This window comes from Bombus bifarius, unplaced genomic scaffold (genome assembly GCF_011952205.1).
Source record: "Bombus bifarius isolate JDL3187 unplaced genomic scaffold, Bbif_JDL3187 scf7180000008285, whole genome shotgun sequence".
Lineage (NCBI taxonomy): Eukaryota > Metazoa > Arthropoda > Insecta > Hymenoptera > Apidae > Bombus > Bombus bifarius.
The window spans coordinates 396048-416508 of NW_022884568.1; the positions used below are offsets into that span (position 1 = coordinate 396048).

The 20461-nt window shown below is 28.6% G+C and overlaps 7 protein-coding genes across 8 annotated transcripts; 3 read left to right on the top strand and 4 right to left on the bottom strand.

Annotated features, from left to right (window-relative positions):
* The first annotated feature begins 499 nt into the window (after positions 1-499).
* Positions 500-2011, top strand: LOC117212160 (elongin-B). The gene is made up of 3 exons (XM_033456675.1): positions 500-646; positions 743-836; positions 1011-2011. Exons 1-3 carry the CDS (start codon positions 644-646, stop codon positions 1265-1267), a joined length of 354 nt encoding a protein of 117 aa, XP_033312566.1. The 5' UTR covers positions 500-643; the 3' UTR covers positions 1268-2011.
* Positions 2012-2832: 821 nt separating this feature from the next.
* On the bottom strand, positions 2833-4490 carry LOC117212159 (esterase OVCA2). The gene is made up of 5 exons (XM_033456673.1): positions 4119-4490; positions 3856-4015; positions 3558-3752; positions 3309-3449; positions 2833-3244 (listed from the first exon to the last, which is right to left on the bottom strand). Exons 1-5 carry the CDS (start codon positions 4143-4145, stop codon positions 3105-3107), a joined length of 663 nt encoding a protein of 220 aa, XP_033312564.1. The 5' UTR covers positions 4146-4490; the 3' UTR covers positions 2833-3104.
* LOC117212167 (piggyBac transposable element-derived protein 4-like) lies at positions 4446-6625 on the bottom strand. The gene is made up of 2 exons (XM_033456687.1): positions 4880-6625; positions 4446-4598 (listed from the first exon to the last, which is right to left on the bottom strand). Exons 1-2 carry the CDS (start codon positions 6623-6625, stop codon positions 4446-4448), a joined length of 1899 nt encoding a protein of 632 aa, XP_033312578.1.
* Positions 6626-7040: 415 nt separating this feature from the next.
* LOC117212153 (cysteine and histidine-rich domain-containing protein) lies at positions 7041-8766 on the bottom strand. Its single transcript, XM_033456669.1, has 4 exons — positions 8441-8766; positions 7728-8290; positions 7420-7608; positions 7041-7342 (listed from the first exon to the last, which is right to left on the bottom strand). Exons 1-4 carry the CDS (start codon positions 8517-8519, stop codon positions 7151-7153), a joined length of 1023 nt encoding a protein of 340 aa, XP_033312560.1. The 5' UTR covers positions 8520-8766; the 3' UTR covers positions 7041-7150.
* A 197-nt stretch (positions 8767-8963) lies between these two features.
* Positions 8964-12818, top strand: LOC117212151 (ADAM 17-like protease). The gene is made up of 13 exons (XM_033456666.1): positions 8964-9430; positions 9557-9796; positions 9882-10003; positions 10127-10277; positions 10348-10550; positions 10628-10822; positions 10895-11033; positions 11110-11264; positions 11370-11450; positions 11525-11733; positions 11826-12064; positions 12137-12252; positions 12337-12818. The coding sequence occupies exons 1-13, from the start codon at positions 9373-9375 to the stop codon at positions 12643-12645; spliced, it is 2217 nt and encodes a 738-aa protein (XP_033312557.1). The 5' UTR covers positions 8964-9372; the 3' UTR covers positions 12646-12818.
* Positions 12819-13038: 220 nt separating this feature from the next.
* Positions 13039-17236, top strand: LOC117212150 (isoleucine--tRNA ligase, cytoplasmic). The gene has a single exon (XM_033456665.1). The coding sequence runs from the start codon at positions 13194-13196 to the stop codon at positions 16941-16943; it is 3750 nt and encodes a 1249-aa protein (XP_033312556.1). The 5' UTR covers positions 13039-13193; the 3' UTR covers positions 16944-17236.
* Positions 17237-17397: 161 nt separating this feature from the next.
* On the bottom strand, positions 17398-20314 carry LOC117212152 (transmembrane and ubiquitin-like domain-containing protein 1). 2 transcript variants are annotated; one of them, XM_033456667.1, is made up of 5 exons: positions 20196-20314; positions 19296-19613; positions 18923-19220; positions 18435-18833; positions 17398-18278 (listed from the first exon to the last, which is right to left on the bottom strand). In XM_033456667.1, the coding sequence occupies exons 2-5, from the start codon at positions 19591-19593 to the stop codon at positions 18248-18250; spliced, it is 1026 nt and encodes a 341-aa protein (XP_033312558.1). In that variant the 5' UTR covers positions 19594-19613; positions 20196-20314; the 3' UTR covers positions 17398-18247. The 2 variants fall into 2 exon arrangements, with proteins under 2 accessions (XP_033312558.1, XP_033312559.1); XM_033456668.1 differs by lacking the exon at positions 20196-20314 and adding an exon at positions 19826-19846.
* Positions 20315-20461: the final 147 nt, after the last annotated feature.

Consider the following 20461-nt stretch of genomic DNA (forward strand, 5'->3'; position numbering starts at 1 on the left):
TTTATTTTACGTGAATTGTACTTATTACAGTTATATATTTGCCCTAACCTTAATATTGATGGAATATGTGAATGTTACGAAATAAAATAAATTTCTTTTATGACAATTATGAAAATTAAATTAATGTTTATAAAAAGGTTATGATATTCTTTTAATATTATCTTAGTTGTAAGATTGTACATAGTGCCTGTTGACATAGTAAAATTATAATTGTGTATTTATAAATATGTCTTCGTGAATTATTGAATATATCTTTGAATTAAAGATAAATTTGAGTTGTTCATTGCCTTAAATATATATATAATAATTTAACTATATTACTATATTTGATATATCAATGCATGAGTAGATATTCAGAAATATTATCTCTGATTTAGAAATTCGTAATTATAGGATAAATATAAAACCGATTTATGATTGGTTAAAGAAACAAACAACGTACCAAACGGAGTTTGGGTTTAGAAAGAAGAACCAATCAAACAACGTGTTTTATATGATCGTGTTGTCCGTGAATGTCTACCTTATTTTAACTTTCTGCCTCTAACCTGAGGGACTGCAAGTAAACAATAATCAACAAAGCAGTATTGTAAAAAATCTATATATTAATTGTCCTTGTCAGTCTAAATATATAGTTAAATTCACAATGGTATATTTTTGTCAATATTCAATTATTTTTTATAGTGTTTCTATGATTTATCTCAAAGTAAGATAACCTCAAATATAATCGAGATTTTCTTCTTAGGATGTGTTTCTAATGATCCGACGAAAAAATATGACCATATTTACCGATGCCAAGGATAATACCACAGTTCTTGAACTTAAAAAAATTATAGAAGGTGAGGAATTCATAATTTACATATATTTAACTTCAGACAATCACATAATGACATTTCACAAGAGAAGGTTTAGTTACTCTTCTTTCTTCCGTTTATCTAAATTTTTATGAAATGTATGAACACCTGTCGATTTTGAATTAAAATAATTTAGGATCAAATAAAACTGCCTCATAGGTATATTGAAAATACCACCTGTGAATCAACAGCTGTTCAATAAGGACAATGTTCCAATGTCAGATAGTAAATTTTTATCTGATTATGGACTAACATCATCAACTGCAAAACCACAATGTCCTGCATTAGTAGGATTAGCTGTGCGTCAAGAAAATGGTCAATTTGAAGCATTAGAGATGACACCATTTTCATTACCACCTGATTTACCAGATGTTATGAAATCTCAAGAAGCCAATGGACAAGAACAGTCACCTTGAAACATTGTGAAACAATTGATGATAAAGTGTTGAATTCAATACAATTTTATAATTGTCAAATATTTCCAAAAAGGCTAACAGCTTAAGCGAACATGATGTGAATATTAGGTACATACAACTTTATACAAATATTAAAAGTGTCCTGAGGCTTTTTAACTTTATTAAGTGAGATTACTATTAATTTTTGAGACTATTGTTAACTTTTTCGTTTTTGTTGTTTTCTTGTGAGCGATAATCGAGTATCTTATACTTGATCATTTGACTGAAAAAGATAATAAAAAGTAAAATTTATAATCCAGTACTCCATTCAAGTTTATTACAATCTTTTATAGGTACGAAAATATTTCAACACTTTGTTATTATTGCCAAGATAGACCAAATACCTCAGTCACATGTAATTTATGATTGTAGATTGTATTTTATCTTACAGTGTTTTAGAATATTTCCAGTCAAATCCACTCTTATTTGAATACATATTCTAGCTTATAAACTTCCATGAATTTTTTTATTAAGCTTGAAATACAGATGCCTCAAATTTTGTAAAATATATATAGCAATATTACTTATTACTTAAAGCGCAAAATTAAAAGATATTGATTGTAAAAACTTTGAAGATTAGGTTTGACAGTTACAGAATAGAAATTTGAAAATGTGATAAATTATAAATAGTGTACGTAATTTTAATGAATTGATTACATTTGATACATTACATCAAGTAAATAATCATTTTGGTATAAAATACAATACTTCTATCAATTATATTTTACTATACCATGATACCTTTTTAACTTTACTTACATATATTCGTTAATTTATTTATTTGAAGAATTGCATGTATATTTATTATATAGAATTATAAACTTAAAAAATTATATGCAGTTTATATGTAATGTATGAATACATTTAATGTATTCATAATATGAATGTTATATTAACACATTTAACATATAAAATGCTCTTAAATATATTGGGGTATCATTATTCAAAAATTACAATTTAATGCATTAAGTAAGTCTAAATTGCTTAAACTAAACTAACAATATTTTAAAAAAATTAAGATGTCACTATAGTGCAATAAGTTAATTTAATTACTGTTTTGTATACATTCAAGCAGGATGTTATTAAACAATGTTTAATACTGTAGGCAGTTTTAAGAGAATTTGAATAACAAGATGTTAACATTTATAAATATACCCTACTACAATGGTCGCCCATATAAATCTACATATCTTGGAATTAAAAGTAATAAGTAACCAAGCATATAAACCAAGGCAGTTGATATCTACTTAAACATTTAACTTGCTATACATAAAACATATACATAACGTAACATAAACATGGAATCATAAAGTTTGTATGAAAGTATGCATGAATAGTTAAGCCAAGCAATTAACACATTCTACTTTAATAAACTGAATAAGGCACTATTTAATACATTTTTAATACACATATAATTTAAGTTTCCAAATACTGAACGTTTAAAATTTGTAGTGCCTTTTATAAAACAATTAAACAATTTTTAACCATATAGGGATTAATGTAAAACGATAAACAACTATGTATTACTTCATAAAATCATCTTGATTTGTTATGTTCTTGCTCTCTTATTTCAATTGTCATATACAAGTTTAAATATAAAATGTTAACAAATCTCATCTCTAGTGCATAAAATGTACAATGTACAATGTTTACTTATAATTAATTTGAATAAATTTACTAATATCGCTCAATGGTACTTATACTTTAGAATAGACTTTCATTATTGTATAAACTATACTCTTTTTTTTATATATATATATATATATATATTCACGTAATGTAGAATATGTAAACATTACTAATTATTTTTGTTTTTATTTAAGAACATTTCCATAATAAATTCTTTATAATATTCTTTTTTACTTGGTATATAATGACCACCTTCATGTGTTATATTTGTCTTATTTATAAACATTTCGCTAACCTCCTCTGCCATTTCTATAAAAAAAGAGGATATGAAACAGTTGTTAATTTTATTAATCTACTAAAAAATATCTTTTACCTGTTGGTATAACTTGATCAGTCCTCCCATAAATATGTAAAGAAGGTATGCTTATTTTTCCATCATAATATATTCCATGAGGTATACATAATGATTTGAATCCAGATATAATAATTGCAAACTCAAACTTTATCTGCAACACTACAAAATAATTAATAATATTTAATTTATATCCCATTGAATTAATTATATTTAATTTAATCCCATTTTATAATTACTATATTTGTTTAAGTGTATATTTAGACTTACAATTCTTTTGTTGCATAAAACAAAGTAGAGTAGCAAATGCTGCACCTTGTGAAAAGCCTAAAATGCCATCAAAAGGACCAAATTTTTTAAATGCCTCTTCTATTACAACTATACTTTCTTCAAAACCTACAGCTAAATTGCTTGGAACAACTGCTTTAAATATGTGATCTTTCGTATTGAACCACCATCCATATGCTATAATATTGAAAATATTTATTTTCTAATTATAAATACATTAGTTATAAACACATCACTTTCAATATTTAATTTAATTCGTAAAATTCATAAAAAACAATACCATCTTCTTCTGTATCGATATTAAAGTTACTTCTCATTGGAACTTTATGTGGGGCTCTTAAAAATGTAAAATCAACCTCTTTTTTAAATCCTTTTCTTAAAGAGCCCAATTTTGTTTTAAAAATAACATCTGATTGAGCATATCCATGAATTGCAAGTATCTAAAATATATATAAATACATATATATAGATATATTATAAAGAATATTTTTATTTATATACATACATATATACATACTAATATTAATGATATTAATTTCTTACTCGCAACTTAGTTGTTGAATTATCCATAATGACATTAATAAATCATTTAATTAATATCAAATATGGGATATATATTTAATTATATATAGTTTTTATATATTTCTTATTAAGTTAAAAAGGTTATAAAACACGACTTTTTAAATGTTAATCGAAATGGTTAGAAACAATTTTATTTCATTCATAATAAAATAATTACAAATTAAAATGCTTTCCAAATAAATTTATTTGGTTGACTATAAGTGACTATTGACTCTGGAAAATTATAGAAAAGAATATAATATATAACGAAGTTAGACAACATTCAAACGTTTAAAAACTAGATTAAGTTCAATTTGAACTATACAATCTAGTTAACTGATCAGTTACTGGCTTACTGACTGGTTCTGGTTTACTGACCACTAGCGGTTTAACAGCAAACGCACGTCCGACCGGTTGCTCAGGCGCAGATTCTCCCTGGCGCCGGCTCTGTTTCGGTTTAGACTGTCGGGCGGGAGTATCTGTGCTTTTCGTATGCTCAGATAAAATTGGCCGCTTTTTGTTACTATAGGATAATTAAATTGAATAAAATCTTTTGTTTTCATAATATTAATACTAAATTATATTTATTTTATCTATTACAACGGTTTTTAGTTCAAATGTGAAATAGTTTAATATTTTTTTAAAGTATGATATCGTTCGAAACAGTCGCCTTTATGCAGTGGAACATTGCAAAATTTACAAACAAAACATGTTCTGCTTCTTTTTTTTTGAACTGCACAAACTCTGCATTGTCTTTGGGGTTTTAGACTTCGACCGCTTGTTACTATATTTATAAGTTTATGTTTTCCATAATTCGACAGTCTTCCGGGATGATCTAATCTGGGTGCTCTCCTTGTGGGTTCGGAATTAGGTAGATTGTCATCTTGCTCCGTAAAATTAGTTTCACCATCTTCTATCCATGAAACTGCGACTTTGTGCAAGAAATTCTTGTACGTAATATTTTTTCCGTTTAGGATTGTGTATACTCTAAATGAATTAAAAAGTGCACAGTTGATAAAAAACATTACAACCCGTTTAGTCCATTTTTTTGTTTTTCTAAAAATGGAATAATATGCTAGATATTGGTCCGCGCGATCTACGCCCTTCATATATTTATTATAATCTATGATTGAATTAGGCTTTTGTATTGGGACGTCTGATCTTTTACTTTTGCTTCTGGATTCCGTTAATTGTGCAGAATGTATAGTTGAGATCATATTGACATTTCTTCTGCCATTATTCCATACTTCTAACAAAATTTGATGATTCCTACGAAATTCGTACTGACCTCTTGAAAGTTGTATTGTTTTCAGTGATCGAGGAAGACCTCTATTTTTTCGAATGGTTCCGCACACTCGCACTTTATTTTTCAAGAGAATTCTAGCCATTTTTACACTGTTATAGTAGTTATCTTGATAAATCTGGTGCCATATGTTCTTATACGGTTCAATAACCGCAGTGTCTTCTAATTTTTTGCCATCAGCAGCATACACATCAAAGTTACATACGTATCCTGTGACAGCTTCAGACAGTACTCTCACAAGTATTCCGTATTTTGTAATTTTTGCGGGATTATACGTTTTAATGGATAGCCTACCTCTCCACGGAATTATAGACTCATCCAAAGATAATTGTTGACAGGGTTTATATACATCGTTAAATTTTCGCCTAAAATAATCAATAACAGGCTGGATTTTAGCAAGCCTATGTGAATCGTGAGGAATGTTGTCATTGTTGCAAAAATGCCAGCTCTGCATTATTTGCACAAATCTGTTCCTGCTCATTACTTGTGAGAAAAATGGAGTTTCTATACTTGGATCAGTGGACCAATAGTCGTAAAGAACGTCCTTTTTTATTTGTCCCATTAGAACTATTAGCCCTAAAAACTTCTTCATTTCCGGTACCGTTATATCTGTCCATTTTTTCGCTTTTGATGGAATTTTATATTTTTCCATAACCTGATAATGATATCTGTTGGATTCCCTCACCAAGTGCTCGAAAAAGTCATTTCCAAAAAATAAATTGACATTGTCCGTCACACTTTCTGGGGAACTTGGTATAATTTTTAGGCCGGGGCTACCTTCGAAAGGTTCCAAAATTATTGCTTCGTCGTTCGTTGACCATATATCATCGTTATTTTCAACGTTATTTGCATTGTCTTCAACGTTATTTATCTCATCATCTTCTGAATCACTATATCTTGGTGGCAATACAGAACCTCGCTTCCGAATAATTGTATCACTGCCATCACTTTCGTCACCACTATTACTTCTTGAATAACTGTCAGGACAATCTGACAGATCATCTAAATAAAACTCTCCAATACCATTCTTTTCGTTCATCGCGAACGGTAAGTTTTTCGAATTGGTATAAAACTGTGGGAGCTTACACAGCAACGCAACTGACGCAACTGACGCAACTGAGCAAGGTACCTTAGTACTAAATAACAAATTACTGCTCATATAATGAGAAAGATTGTTTATCGCCATGGCAACCGATTAACTATAGGTAGGCTATAGGTTGGTAAGCGTCGACGACAAAAAGCCGATTAATAGGTTATCGGTCGGTAAGCGTCGGCGGCAAAAATCCGATTAATCGGCTATCGGTCGGTAAAATGTTAAAAAATAAGAATATATAAGAAAATAATATCAATTTTATCAAAAATGTAATTTATGAAATTGTTTCAAATTTTATGTTAAGATTGCCTTAAACTAAATTAAAACACGGAGTAAATTAAAAATGATTTATTGATATTAAAGAAATCATAAATAAAACATGAGAAGTCATAAAGGTGCCATATTTCTTTTAAATATGAATTTTAATAATAAACTTTTTAAATGATCTTTTACTGAAAATAAAATGGATATTAAGTATTCATTTTCTTTAAAAATGATCCCATTCATGTCAAAGAAACAATATTCTCTTATATCATTAAATAAAAGTATTATCTTTAAAAATAAGATAGGTACATAATTTACAATGATGTCCTTAATGAATTATTTAGATATGAATGTTTAAAGATCATTAAGATCTACAGCTTCAACTTGTGCACTAATATTTTCGTCATTTTGGCTATCTTCTTCAGTTTCTTCTTCAGTTGCTCTAGGAAAATCAAGCTTTGCCCATGACCCAAGTTCTGCTTTCTTTAATTTAATCTCTACTTTAGTAGGAAGCATATTGACACTGCTTTGTGTAATATCAACAATCTATAAGAATGAAATTTTACAGAAGTTAATATTACGGAATTGTTTCAAAATATTATGTAAAGATTTTAAATACATACTCCTCTTAATTCTAAATCAAGATTATATCTAGAGTTTTCTTCTATGAAGAACAAATCTACAGTTAATCGTATAGGATTCAATTTAATAGATGATTGATCTGGTTGATATTTCTTAGCATAAACTGAAATTACAACAAATGTGCCTGTTTGATGCCAATCCATTCTGCATTTAGCCTTCTTACCAGTATTCTGAAAAATAATAAATTATTTTTTACATAGCAAAGTTATCACAATATTTAGATATAGTACTAAAATCTATACCATTGAAAGACATAAATAAAATATTTTCAAAATAAGAAGAAACATACTTTAGAAATCCATGTGTGCTTTCCTTGTGCACACCCTGGTTGTTCTAAAAATGTAGAGAAGTCTGTGGTTTTCTTTTGACAACAAGACCAATATTTCATTCCTTCGTGGAAGATAGGAACACCAGGATGATGATTACATACTTCATCATCAAAGGCAGGGCCATTGTATGTAGCCTTACATGAATTATTCTTGCAACTTTGTCCAATTTGAACTTTACTTTCACATATGTTTTGTGATATATTAGAAGTTAATCCTTTAATTTGTTCTAATAAAGCAGGTGACACATCTGGCATTAAATTGACTTGTGGGGTTTCAAAAGGAGGCCTTTCTAAAGCAGATCCATTGCTAAGAGGTTGAGCAATTACTTCAATTATTTCATTCCATTTTGATTTATCAACAACAGGCTTTTCTGGCTCTGCTGGTTTAATATTTGAATGATATGATTTCACACATCCCTTGATATTTAAAAATTCCGTAAAGTCTGTACATTTCTTATTACAACAAGACCAACCTTTATAGGCATCATGAAATACTGGATACCCAGAGTGGTAAATACAATCTCCTGAAAAGATGACAATAACAATAGTTGTAAAGCATTTTGCATGATAATATTTCTAACCTAACTATTAATAAGGAAAACAATTAACCTCTGAAACTATATTATATTTCCAAATTTTCTAATGTAGCTTAATATACCTTTAGTATAACATACCTTCCTTATTATCTTTCGGATCAAATTTTTTGCCACAGCCACGATTATAACAAGGCAATAAATTTTCTTCCTGCGACATTTTTAACTTTATCTTATTTTAACTTAGTTACACACGTTGTATAGGATCACAAATACGAGTACGTCAAGCGTATAAGTTACACCGAGTACACCGAGTAACTAGTACACACTGTAAACCTTCCTGTTTTTACAATTTCGAAAAACTTCTAGCATGTTCTAGAGAATCTCAACTTGTTTTTAAATAAACCATTTGTAGAAAAAATTAGAATCAATTGCAATCACACTATACAATACACATATTGCCATGAAAAATATAATAATAAGACAGATGCACTAACATTTATAACAATTATTATGCAGCTTTAGCAAATTAAAGAACAATTTTTGTCAAAAGATTACTTACATTGTTCAATACAAACCTCAATTTGTAGACAGTATTTCATCAATAAAAAATGTAATAAACATTCGAAATGTAATAAAATTGATTAATTAAATTTAAACATTGATTTTATTATCTTCTTCATGTGCATTGTATTACAGTCATTATTTATTTTTGTCAAATATGAAAGACATAATAAATTGACATTCAGCTTACTTACACTATATTGATAAATTCTCTTCATATAAAAAAGTGATATCTTTCTTATATTTGAAACTTTACATAGTTACAATTGATCACCACTGAGTGAATACATTTCGAAATCAAGCAACAATTCTATGTATTCTATATTTTAAGAAAAACTGTTTGGAGTGTGTATCGAGATTTGAGAACGTAACATAAATAATGCGACCAATGCAATCTAATGTATAACGATAAAAAAATGCCTTTACTATGAATCATAATCTTTAAAGTATTATTTTAAGTGACTATTATAATAAATAAAATTCAATAATATGTGACATTTTTAACAAATATGGAACTTCAAAATATATTTCTAATATATTACGTTTTATTTACTGTACAAAACACATGTAAGTTTTTTTATCACATATCAAAAATTATATATTTAATTTTATAATACATTAAATTATTATGTATCTTATTTCCAACTTATACAATTTAATATAATATCCAAATAGTAAAATACGCTTTTTCAGATGGTCTTCATAGAAATTTAAAGTATTATGAAACTCTTCATATATCCCAATTGCAACATAACATTGTAAAACGGGGTATTCAGCATAGTTACCATCCTTATAATAAAATAAACGAATTAGAGTTTTACTCCCATGGACGATACTTTCGATTAATTTTAACACCAAGAAGAGAAGTTATCCATTCCAAATTTAAAGCATATGAAGTAAATGGTAATGGAGAAGAGAAGACTATACATTTAGGTAAAATAGTATCAATATTTATAAATATATTTCTTAAGTTTCTAGAATAAGTTTCATAAATGATTAATAACTTATTTTATTTAAGATCATGAAAGCTTTTATCATGGACGAGTATTTGGTGAAATTGACTCTCATGCACAAATGCATATTGACAATGGTGTTCTTACAGGCAGCATTACAATTTCCGATGAAACATTTCACATTGAGGCATGTAGATTAACTACATGTAGATTAACATGTAGATTAACTTAAAGAATTAATCTTTAAGTGGTATATTTCAACATAGCTAATAGAATTTAAATTACAATTTATTTTTGTTATCTATTATAGCCATCTTGGAGACATCTTCCTCATTTAGGGAATGAAACAATGATTATTTATAAATCATCAGATGTTAAATTAAGTTGGGAACATTTTGAACATGGAGAAGGGCATACACATGGTGCTCCCAAAACTTGTGGATATGTAAAAGAGGAATTAGGTCAATTTACTGTCTTAAATGAGAATTATATTAGAGAGTATTATATATTTATATAAAATTTATATTGTAGACATTTCGGTAAATAATGAGGAAGAGAAAGGGGTAGAAGAAAAGTCTGATTCTAAATCACATGAACATTCCAGGGCAAAGAGACAGACAGAAACTTATGAATATACTCCAACAAAAACAAGATGTCCATTACTATTAGTTGCTGACTATCGTTTTTACCAAGAAATGGGTGCTAGCAGTACAAAAACTACAATTAATTATCTAGTAAATAGTTGCATTACTTAATACAAATATCAAATAATTTGTTTTAGATAATAATTTGTTTTTATATATGTTTTTAGATAAGTTTAATTGATAGAGTACATAAAATTTATAATGATACTTTATGGCAAGAAAGACAAGAACAAGATGGATTTAAAGGAATGGGCTTTGTCATTAAAAAGATTGTAGTTCATAGTGAACCAACTCGTGTAAGAGGTGGTGAGACACATTATAATATGGTTAGAGAAAAATGGGATGTTCGCACATTGCTTGAGGTAAAGCAATTCATTATTTAAAATGTCATAATTTTAATTAATGATTGATTGGCTTATATAAATTGTACCTAGGTTTTTAGTCGAGAATATAGTCACAAAGATTTTTGTTTAGCTCATTTATTTACTGATCTTAAATTCGAAGGTGGTATATTAGGATTGGCATATGTTGGGTCACCTCGTAGAAACTCAGTAGGTGGAATTTGTACACCAGGTATATTAATGAATATTTTTTATCTATTTATAGACAAATCAATATAAACTTTAATGTTTCATTTTAAATGTTCCAGAATATTTCAAAAATGGTTACACATTATATCTCAATTCAGGTTTAAGTTCTAGTAGGAATCACTATGGACAAAGAGTTATCACAAGAGAAGCAGACTTAGTTACTGCACATGAATTTGGTCACAATTGGGGCTCTGAACATGATCCAGATATAACAGTAACTTTTTTAACTTATTTGTGATTTATCGAACAGTTTTAAAATAATTAGTCTAACAGAAATAGATTAATTCTCATACATTAAACAAATGATATTTTTAAATAGGAATGCAGTCCAAGTGCTAGTCAAGGAGGTTCATACTTAATGTATACGTATAGTGTTAGTGGATATGATGTGAATAACAAGGTACATCTAATTAATATAAAACCAGAATAATATGATGCTAAAAAAATATTTATCATTAATTATTTACGGGTTAGCGTTTTTCACCATGTAGTTTAAGATCTATTAGAAAAGTATTACAAGCAAAGTCAGGTCGCTGCTTTTCCGAGCCAGAAGAATCATTCTGTGGTAATTTACGGGTTGAAGGAGATGAAGAATGTGATGCAGGATTGCTTGGTACAGAAGATAATGATGCTTGTTGTGATAAAAATTGTAAACTTCGTAGAAGTCAAGGAGCAGTTTGTAGGTAATTATCCATTGTTATACAAATTTCTCTCTAATCTATTTTTTGTAGATTAAATATCTTTTCTAAATATTTAATATTATATATCTTTCCAGTGATAAAAATTCACCTTGTTGTCAAAGCTGTGCATTCATGCCATTAGGTGTAAAATGTCGCGATGCACAATATGCTACATGCGAGCAAGAATCACGCTGTACAGGAGCATCTAGTGAATGTCCTAGATCTCCACCAATGAAGGATGGTACAGGTTGCCTTGAAAGAGGTCAATGCAGACTTGGAAAATGTGTACCATATTGTGAGACACAGGGTTTGCAGAGTTGCATGTGTGATACAAGTATGGTTTTTATATACTGCTACAAATAATAATCAAAGATATTATATCTCTATATCACATATTTATTTGTAGTTGGAGATGCATGTAAAAGATGCTGTCGAATGAGTTTAAATGAAACATGTTTCCCCATAGATCCACAAGATATTTTACCTGATGGAACACCATGTATTCAAGGCTTCTGTAATAAGGTATGATTGAAAAAATTTTAGTAATTTAAAAGGATCTTACTACACTTTGTACACGTAATTATAGAACCTATAAAATATTTCTAGGGTATTTGTGAAAAAACAATTCAAGATGTAGTAGAGCGATTTTGGGATATTATTGAGGACATAAACATTAACAAAGTTATGCGATTTTTAAAAGACAATATAGTAGGTGCTGTTATAATTATTACTGCCATTGTGTGGATTCCCACTAGCTGCGTTATTAGTTACATCGACCACAGACGAATTAAAGAAAGTGAAAAAAAGTGGCGTTGGAAGCACACAGATGAACTTATTCACCCAGATGAGCAAAGACAAATTATCCGTATTGGTGGACAACGGCAGAAGATACCCCAAGTTACGCAACAATCGTAAATGTCTTAGCTACGATTATTTCACCACGAACGTGAAAGTGTCGTGGTTTATAAAATTCTAGTCATAAATATCTTCAATTTTTATATTACAGATGGTTTTCATTCATTATGTAAATAAAGAATGTTTTTAACGTAAATGATATCAAAAATAAATTTAATAATATTAATAATTAAGCGAAAATTTTATCTACTTAACAGTAATATATGTATACTTATATAATTTTTTATTTATATATGTATATGTAAAATTTCCATTAGATTTTATTTATATATTGTAAAAGATACCAAAATAAATACCAAAATTTTTAACCAAATTGAATTTCGGAAACATAAAAGAGTATAATTTTTATTCGGATTGTCAATTTGAATGTCATGTTCATCTTTTCAAAAGCACGTGCTACAAATCGTAGCGCTAACCTCTAAAATTTTGTTACGTGTAATTTTGGTAACGTATTTCCTCTGATACATGATACCCTGAACCTCATAATTGCATCAACGTACCAGCCGGTACCAAATAATTTGTGAAGTAGTGTTCAAATTTTCAAAAAAATGATAGAAAAACTTCCGGAGACGATTAATTTTCCAAAAGAAGAGGAGATCATTTTAGAATTGTGGAAAAAGTGTGATACTTTTCAAAACTCTTTGAGGTTGTCGAAAGGAAGACCAAAATATTCGTTTTACGATGGTCCACCGTTTGCCACGGGATTACCTCATTATGGGCACATACTTGCAGGAACAATAAAAGATATTGTGACAAGGTATGCTTATCAATCTGGTTATCACGTGGAAAGAAGATTTGGCTGGGATACTCATGGTTTACCTGTCGAATTTGAAATAGATAAAACATTAAATATAAAAGGCCCTGATGATGTTGCTAAAATGGGTATAGCGAACTATAATAAAGAATGTCGAAGCATTGTAATGAAATATGCAACAGAATGGGAAACGATTGTAGGTAGAATTGGCAGATGGATAGATTTCAAAAATGATTATAAAACATTATATCCTTGGTATATGGAATCCATTTGGTGGATTTTTAAAGAATTATACAATAAAGATCTTGTATACCAAGGTGTTAAAGTAATGCCTTTTTCTACGGGTTGTAACACTCCTTTATCTAATTTTGAGTCAGGGCAGAATTATAAAGATGTTGTTGATCCTTCTATAGTTGTATCATTTGCTATAGTAGATGAACCAGGTGTTTCTCTCCTTGCCTGGACTACTACTCCTTGGACTCTACCCAGCAACCTAGCACTTTGCTGTAATCCTACTTTTGAATATGTAGAAGTTAAAGATCATTCATCTGGTAATGTTTATATTATATTAGAGTCAAGTTTAGAACTTGTTTATAAATCTAAAGATTTTTATACTATACAAGGTAAAAGGAAAGGATGTGATTTGAAAGGAAAGGTATATAATCCTCCTTTCCCATATTTTCAAAATCTAAGAGAGAAAGGTGCTTTTGTAGTATTAAATGATACATATGTCACAGCAGAGACTGGAACAGGTATTGTTCATCAAGCACCCTATTTTGGAGAAGATGATTATCGGTGTTGTTTGGAAGCTGGTGTCATAACAAAAGATCAGGAAATCGTATGCCCAATTGATAGTTGTGGATGTTTTGTAGAACCAGTACATGATTTTGTTGGAAAATATGTAAAAGATGCTGACAAGGATATCATTAAATATCTCCAGATAAATAAAAAATTAATTCATAGTAGTACTACTAAACACAGTTATCCATATTGCTGGAGATCTGATACACCACTAATATATAAAGCTGTACCCTCGTGGTTTATCAGGGTAGAAGCCATAAAAGATAGACTTATTACAGCAAATAGTAATACTTATTGGGTGCCAGATTATGTCAAAGATAAACGATTTGGTAATTGGTTAAGAGATGCTCGTGATTGGGCTATTAGTAGAAACCGATATTGGGGTAACCCAATTCCTTTATGGATTTCAGAAGATGGGCAAGAAATTGTATGTGTAGGAAGTATAGCAGAATTGGAGGAATTGACTAATACAAAAGTAACAGATATTCATAGAGAAAGTATAGATCATTTAACTATACCATCAAACCGACCAGGATGTCCACCTTTACGACGAGTACCTGAAGTATTTGACTGTTGGTTTGAATCTGGATCAATGCCATATGCACAAATGCATTATCCTTTTGAAAATCGGAAAGAATTTGAAGAGAATTTTCCAGCTGATTTTATTGGAGAAGGTATTGATCAAACTCGTGGATGGTTTTATACTTTATTAGTTATATCAACAGCTCTTTTTGGGAAAGCTCCATTTAAAAATTTAGTAGCAAATGGTTTGATACTTGCATCTGATGGACAAAAGATGTCTAAACGTAAAAAAAATTATCCAGATCCCGTGGGAATTGTTAATAAGTATGGAGGAGATGCTCTTCGTTTATACTTAATTAATTCTCCTGTTGTAAGAGCAGAAAATTTGCGTTTCAAGGAAGAAGGAGTTAGGGATATTATAAAAGATGTGTTCTTGCCTTGGTACAATGCATTTAGATTCTTAATGCAAAATATTGAAAGATTTGAAAGAGAAGAAAAAATTAATTTTATATATGATGAATCTAAAAAAATATGTTCGAATAATATAATGGATAGATGGATTTTATCTTTTACACAGACATTATTACAATTTTTTAAACAAGAAATGCATGCTTATAAGTTATATACTGTAGTACCTCACTTGATAAAATATATAGATAATCTTACCAACTGGTATGTAAGAATGAATAGGAAACGTATAAAGGGAGATGGTGGTTCAGCTGATTGCCAACAAGCTTTGACAACTTTGTTTTCTGTTCTTTATATAATGGTTCGCGTAAATGCGCCATTTACACCATTTTTAACAGAATTCATGTTCCAACGATTAGTTAAATTACTTTCAGTATCTAAAACTAACATGGATAGTGTTCATTATCAAATGATACCAGAATCTAATTTACAATTAATAGATGAAAAGATTGAAAAGGCTATATCTTATATGCAAACTATAATTGAACTAGGACGTGTTATCAGGGATAGGAAAACAATTCCTGTTAAATATCCATTACCAGGAATTGTAGTAATTCATCAAGATGCTGAAGTATTAAAAGAAATAGAATCTCTGAAATCATATATTCTAGAAGAACTTAATGTAAAAGAATTAACTGTTACTACAGATAAGGAGAAGTATGGTGTTAAATTGAGAGCAGAACCAGATCATAAAATACTTGGAGCCCGCCTTAAAGGAGAATTTAAATCTGTTACTCAAGCTATTAAAGAGCTTTCTGATGAAGAATTACAAATGTTTGTTGCGAAGAAAGAAATTACTGTCCAAGGTCATAAATTGGAAGAACAAGATTTACGACTGATGTTTAGTTTCACGGGACCAGCAGCTGAACAATTGTGTAAACAATATGAGGCTCATAGCGAAGGAAATATTTTAATATTGCTAGATGTTACTCCTGATGAAAGCATGCACAATGAAGGAGTGGCAAGAGAAGTAATCAATAGGATTCAAAAACTGAGAAAGAAAGCTCAATTAGTTCCATCAGATGAAGCCATTGCATATTATGAAATACAAGATCAAGATAGTAATTTGGCAAAAGTAATTATCACTCACAAAGATTTTATCGAAAATGCAACTAAAACTCCACAAGAGAATATATCAAAAATGTCAAATGATGCGAATGTAATTATAGAAGAAATGCAAAAGATTAAAGGCATTGACATGAAACTTGTCTTAGTAAAAACTAAAATAGACGAAATTGAAAACAACAAAATAAATGTGGAACCTTTTTTAAAATATGTAAACATTGAACTTATAGGTATAAAGCCAAGATTTGGAGCAACTAGCTGTGTAGGAACTGTATTGTTAGAAACTTCTAATTCATTAGTTCCTATTTCTTACAAACAATTAAAACACGAAATTGAGTTAATATTCGGTATTTATGATTGCGCTTATAATTTACACGTCGACAATAAACCAGTATCAGAGGAAACAAATATTTTATCATTACATAAACAAATAATAAAAGTAATGAAAATAGGTTTTACTGAAACTGAAACATCTACAGTATTAAAACAACCAGTTTGTAATTTTATTAATATCAATAGCACATTAGGGAAAGGTACTATTCTCCTGGAAAATCCAAAAGGAAATTTTTGTTTGAATAATACAATGTTAAAAGAACAATTAAATATCTTCTTTAATAAACTAAGTGTTTCTGAACCTATACCTAAAGTGCTAAACGATTTATGTGGGAAGACGCTACAATTAAGTTAACTTCTATTTAAAAGCGATTTTTCATTAATTATTTATCTTTTATTTACGTACCTCATTTTGAAAATGTTTTTCAAGGTTTAATAATTCCATTTAAATTTAAATTAAGGCTGGTACTAAATACATTATAAATCATACATTGCATATTTAAATATTAATTCTGGATTGGTGGTAACTTTATTCATGTATTATATTTATTTATTTTATATAAGACTTTATAACTTGTTCAGTTTTTGTAAAGAACAGTATGTAATTGCAACAATTTTATAATTAAGAAATAAACGATTATTATATTATAAACCATACAATATACAAATATACCTTTTTCTATTTAATTCATTTTTTAATATTATTAGATTCAAATGAAAAATAAATTTTTATTTACATAAAATCAATCAATAAACTATAAAATATACTCATGTGAGAAAACATCAAATAAATAACTATTTATTTCGCATTTAATAAAAATCGTGATAGTACCACATAATTTGATTTTTCTATAAACTACTATAGTACAGTGTATTGCAAAAGTAACGATAAATCACTGTCTTCAATGACATCATTGTCCGAAAAAGTAACGAATTTTCTTTTCTGGAAGTAATATAAAGTGTATCTTCTAATAAGTTGCAATTATGATTGCTTATTACATTATGAGTTATGTATGTACACACTGTTAATGACTTTAATTTTTTTTTAACAATTCACGTAATGGTACTTAAAAAATGTTATCATTACAGGTAATTTTCATTCTAATGTTAGAAGTTTTGGAAGATTATAAAAGTATAATGATTTTGTTCTAATAACTGTAATTTATAATAGTTACAAAGCATATTCAAGTTTAAGTCACATATAGATAATGTAAATTTTAAATTCAATAAAAAATATAACGAATGTATAAGTATATAATAAATTTTGCATTCAAAATGATATAGTGCCATTGCAATTATCGTTTATAATATTTATTATGACTAATTCAACAGTTCAATAACATTTACCGAAAATTAATTTCATAAATATGTCTATTTAAATGAACAGTTAGTAAAATAATAGTTAGTAAAATACTAATCGTCCAAATTTATTTAATGTTATATGTATATTTCCATTTATAATTGTGATATTTTATATAAACCCAAAGAAATTTTCTTATTAAATTAAATATATAAATAAAAATATTGAGCTTAATGCACATAAATTGATTTCAAATTTGAAATGCAACCATACTATCTAAGTATACCTCACCTCTTATTCATGTGAATTCTTTTATACATTGTTAAAAATCACAATAACTCTTCATGTTCTTCTTGATGTCAGGAACCAATGTGTTCAAATGATGTTACACTAAAAAACACATATCGACGTTTACAAAATCATGTTCCGATAATAGTAATATCTTGATCAGTTTCTTTCTTATAAGTTATAAGTTCACTCAATATTTCTCTTGTCTTGATTGAGAAAGATATTACTAACTAATGACATAATATTAAAGCTACTGACATTGCGAAAATTGCAGTGAGGGCATACAATGCGAGTGTAATACTCGCAGTAAAAAATTGAGCATAATGGTATCGGGAATACCAAGCAAAACCTAACATGACAGTCAAAATGATCACTAATGGTCTACTCAAATCCCATTCGTTATGTACTGAACTAATTCCTGTACCAACAGGAATCTCAGGAAATGATTGAGGATTAAAATATATTGATGACGAATTATCTAATGTTGATGCTTGAGATGGTACAGGATTTGGTCGTGGTTGATGAACCAAACAATGAACTACACAATTGTTATACAAGCCACATTTTTCCAATGTTTGACTATCAGGTTGCAATACTCGACCATTAAAAACTAAACGCACTAATTTTTGTGCATCAAGCTCCGTTTGAAAATGTCTCCTGAAAAATGCAAAAATTCATTATATATATTTCACTTATAAATATTTTTTAACATGAAAAATCTATTTAAAAAAAGAAATAATAGAAACCTCTTAAAATCCCCAAGTAATTCTTTCAGGCTACCAGTAACCATTTTTTGATCATCGTTTATAAACTTTAGTTTTATGCTAATTTCATTAGTGTCTGAAAGATTTTCACATTCATGTTCTATGGGTTCATTACACGTTGATGTTGATATACTTGTCTCTTTAGGAGGGTTTATTTTGGTTTGTTCTTTCAACTTTGTTGCACTATCATTAAATGAATCCATAGCTTCAATAAGTACTTCCTCTGTAGCTGTTGCTTCAGACATTCTATGTGTGTCAGGAGAAATTTCTCCATTTGTGTCTATTGTGACAGACAATAAATAGTTCTAATGTTTCTATTATGTTTTTAGAAGTATTTTTAAATATGACATATCACCTGCAATAGATGGTTCAGGACAACTTTGTGAAGTGCTATTACCATCATCTGTAATTGGTTCTATAGTTTCTTCTTCGGTTACCTCCAAATTTGGAGGTCGTGTAAATGAGCTTGCATTTTGATGAGTAGCTCTAAGTTCAGCAAGACGTGTGCGTGTTCGATGTATTACAAGTACTGTGCGTATTAATGGTTGATCTGTAATACTTGTGGAATACCAGGCAAGCCATCCTACTAAGAGCACAACCACAACAATGCAAAAATCTGTTACTTCATCTCCTACACCTTCGATCAGAGTCATTTCTATGATCTAAAATTAACCTGTATAAATAAATATAAATATATAATAACAAAAATATTAATACCATTATAGAAAGTGAAAAGATTAAATAATCATGAATGATTTATAGTGATTCATAATTCATCAAATATGTTTATATTTGTTATATATATTATGTTTGTTACATGTCAATTGCAATTATAAAATATTACATATCAAAAATACTTAGAATTATATTATTCAACTTTCATACCACATAACAATAATGCTACTTCCTTAAAAATCTTTTCATGCATATATTGATAATGAACAAAAAAAAAAAATAACCCTGATTTCTCAGTTCAATGTCTTTAAGGTGAAATCGATATTATTTTTTCTACATAAGTTAATATATGGGAATAAAATTCCACAATAAAACGAGTAACACCTTGAACAATTATAATAAATTTGCATTACTTTTTCAATATTTTCGAGAGTAGTAAGCAAATGTTATTATACATTTTAAGGAAGTTTGAACATAGATAGTAATTTAGTAATTTCATACGGTTTACTTTATATCGTAAAGTAAAGTTTCCGTTATCCCATATAATTCTTTGCCGTCTTTGCAAATCACTTATTCTTACCTCAATTTATACAAATTAGACAAAACAGAACAAAATTAAAGCTTCACCAAAACCACTTATAAAAATCTCATCTACAAACATCTGGAGATGACGTAGATAATTTATGACAACCAGCGACATATAAGAAGGCGCGAATTCTTTTAATTATTTCAAAATGATATATAATATATAAGGGTATAATTCGGAATTACTTTTTATATTCGTATAGAAATCAAAGTGATATAATAATATGTAACGAGTTACATCATGTTAGTGCTATATGAACC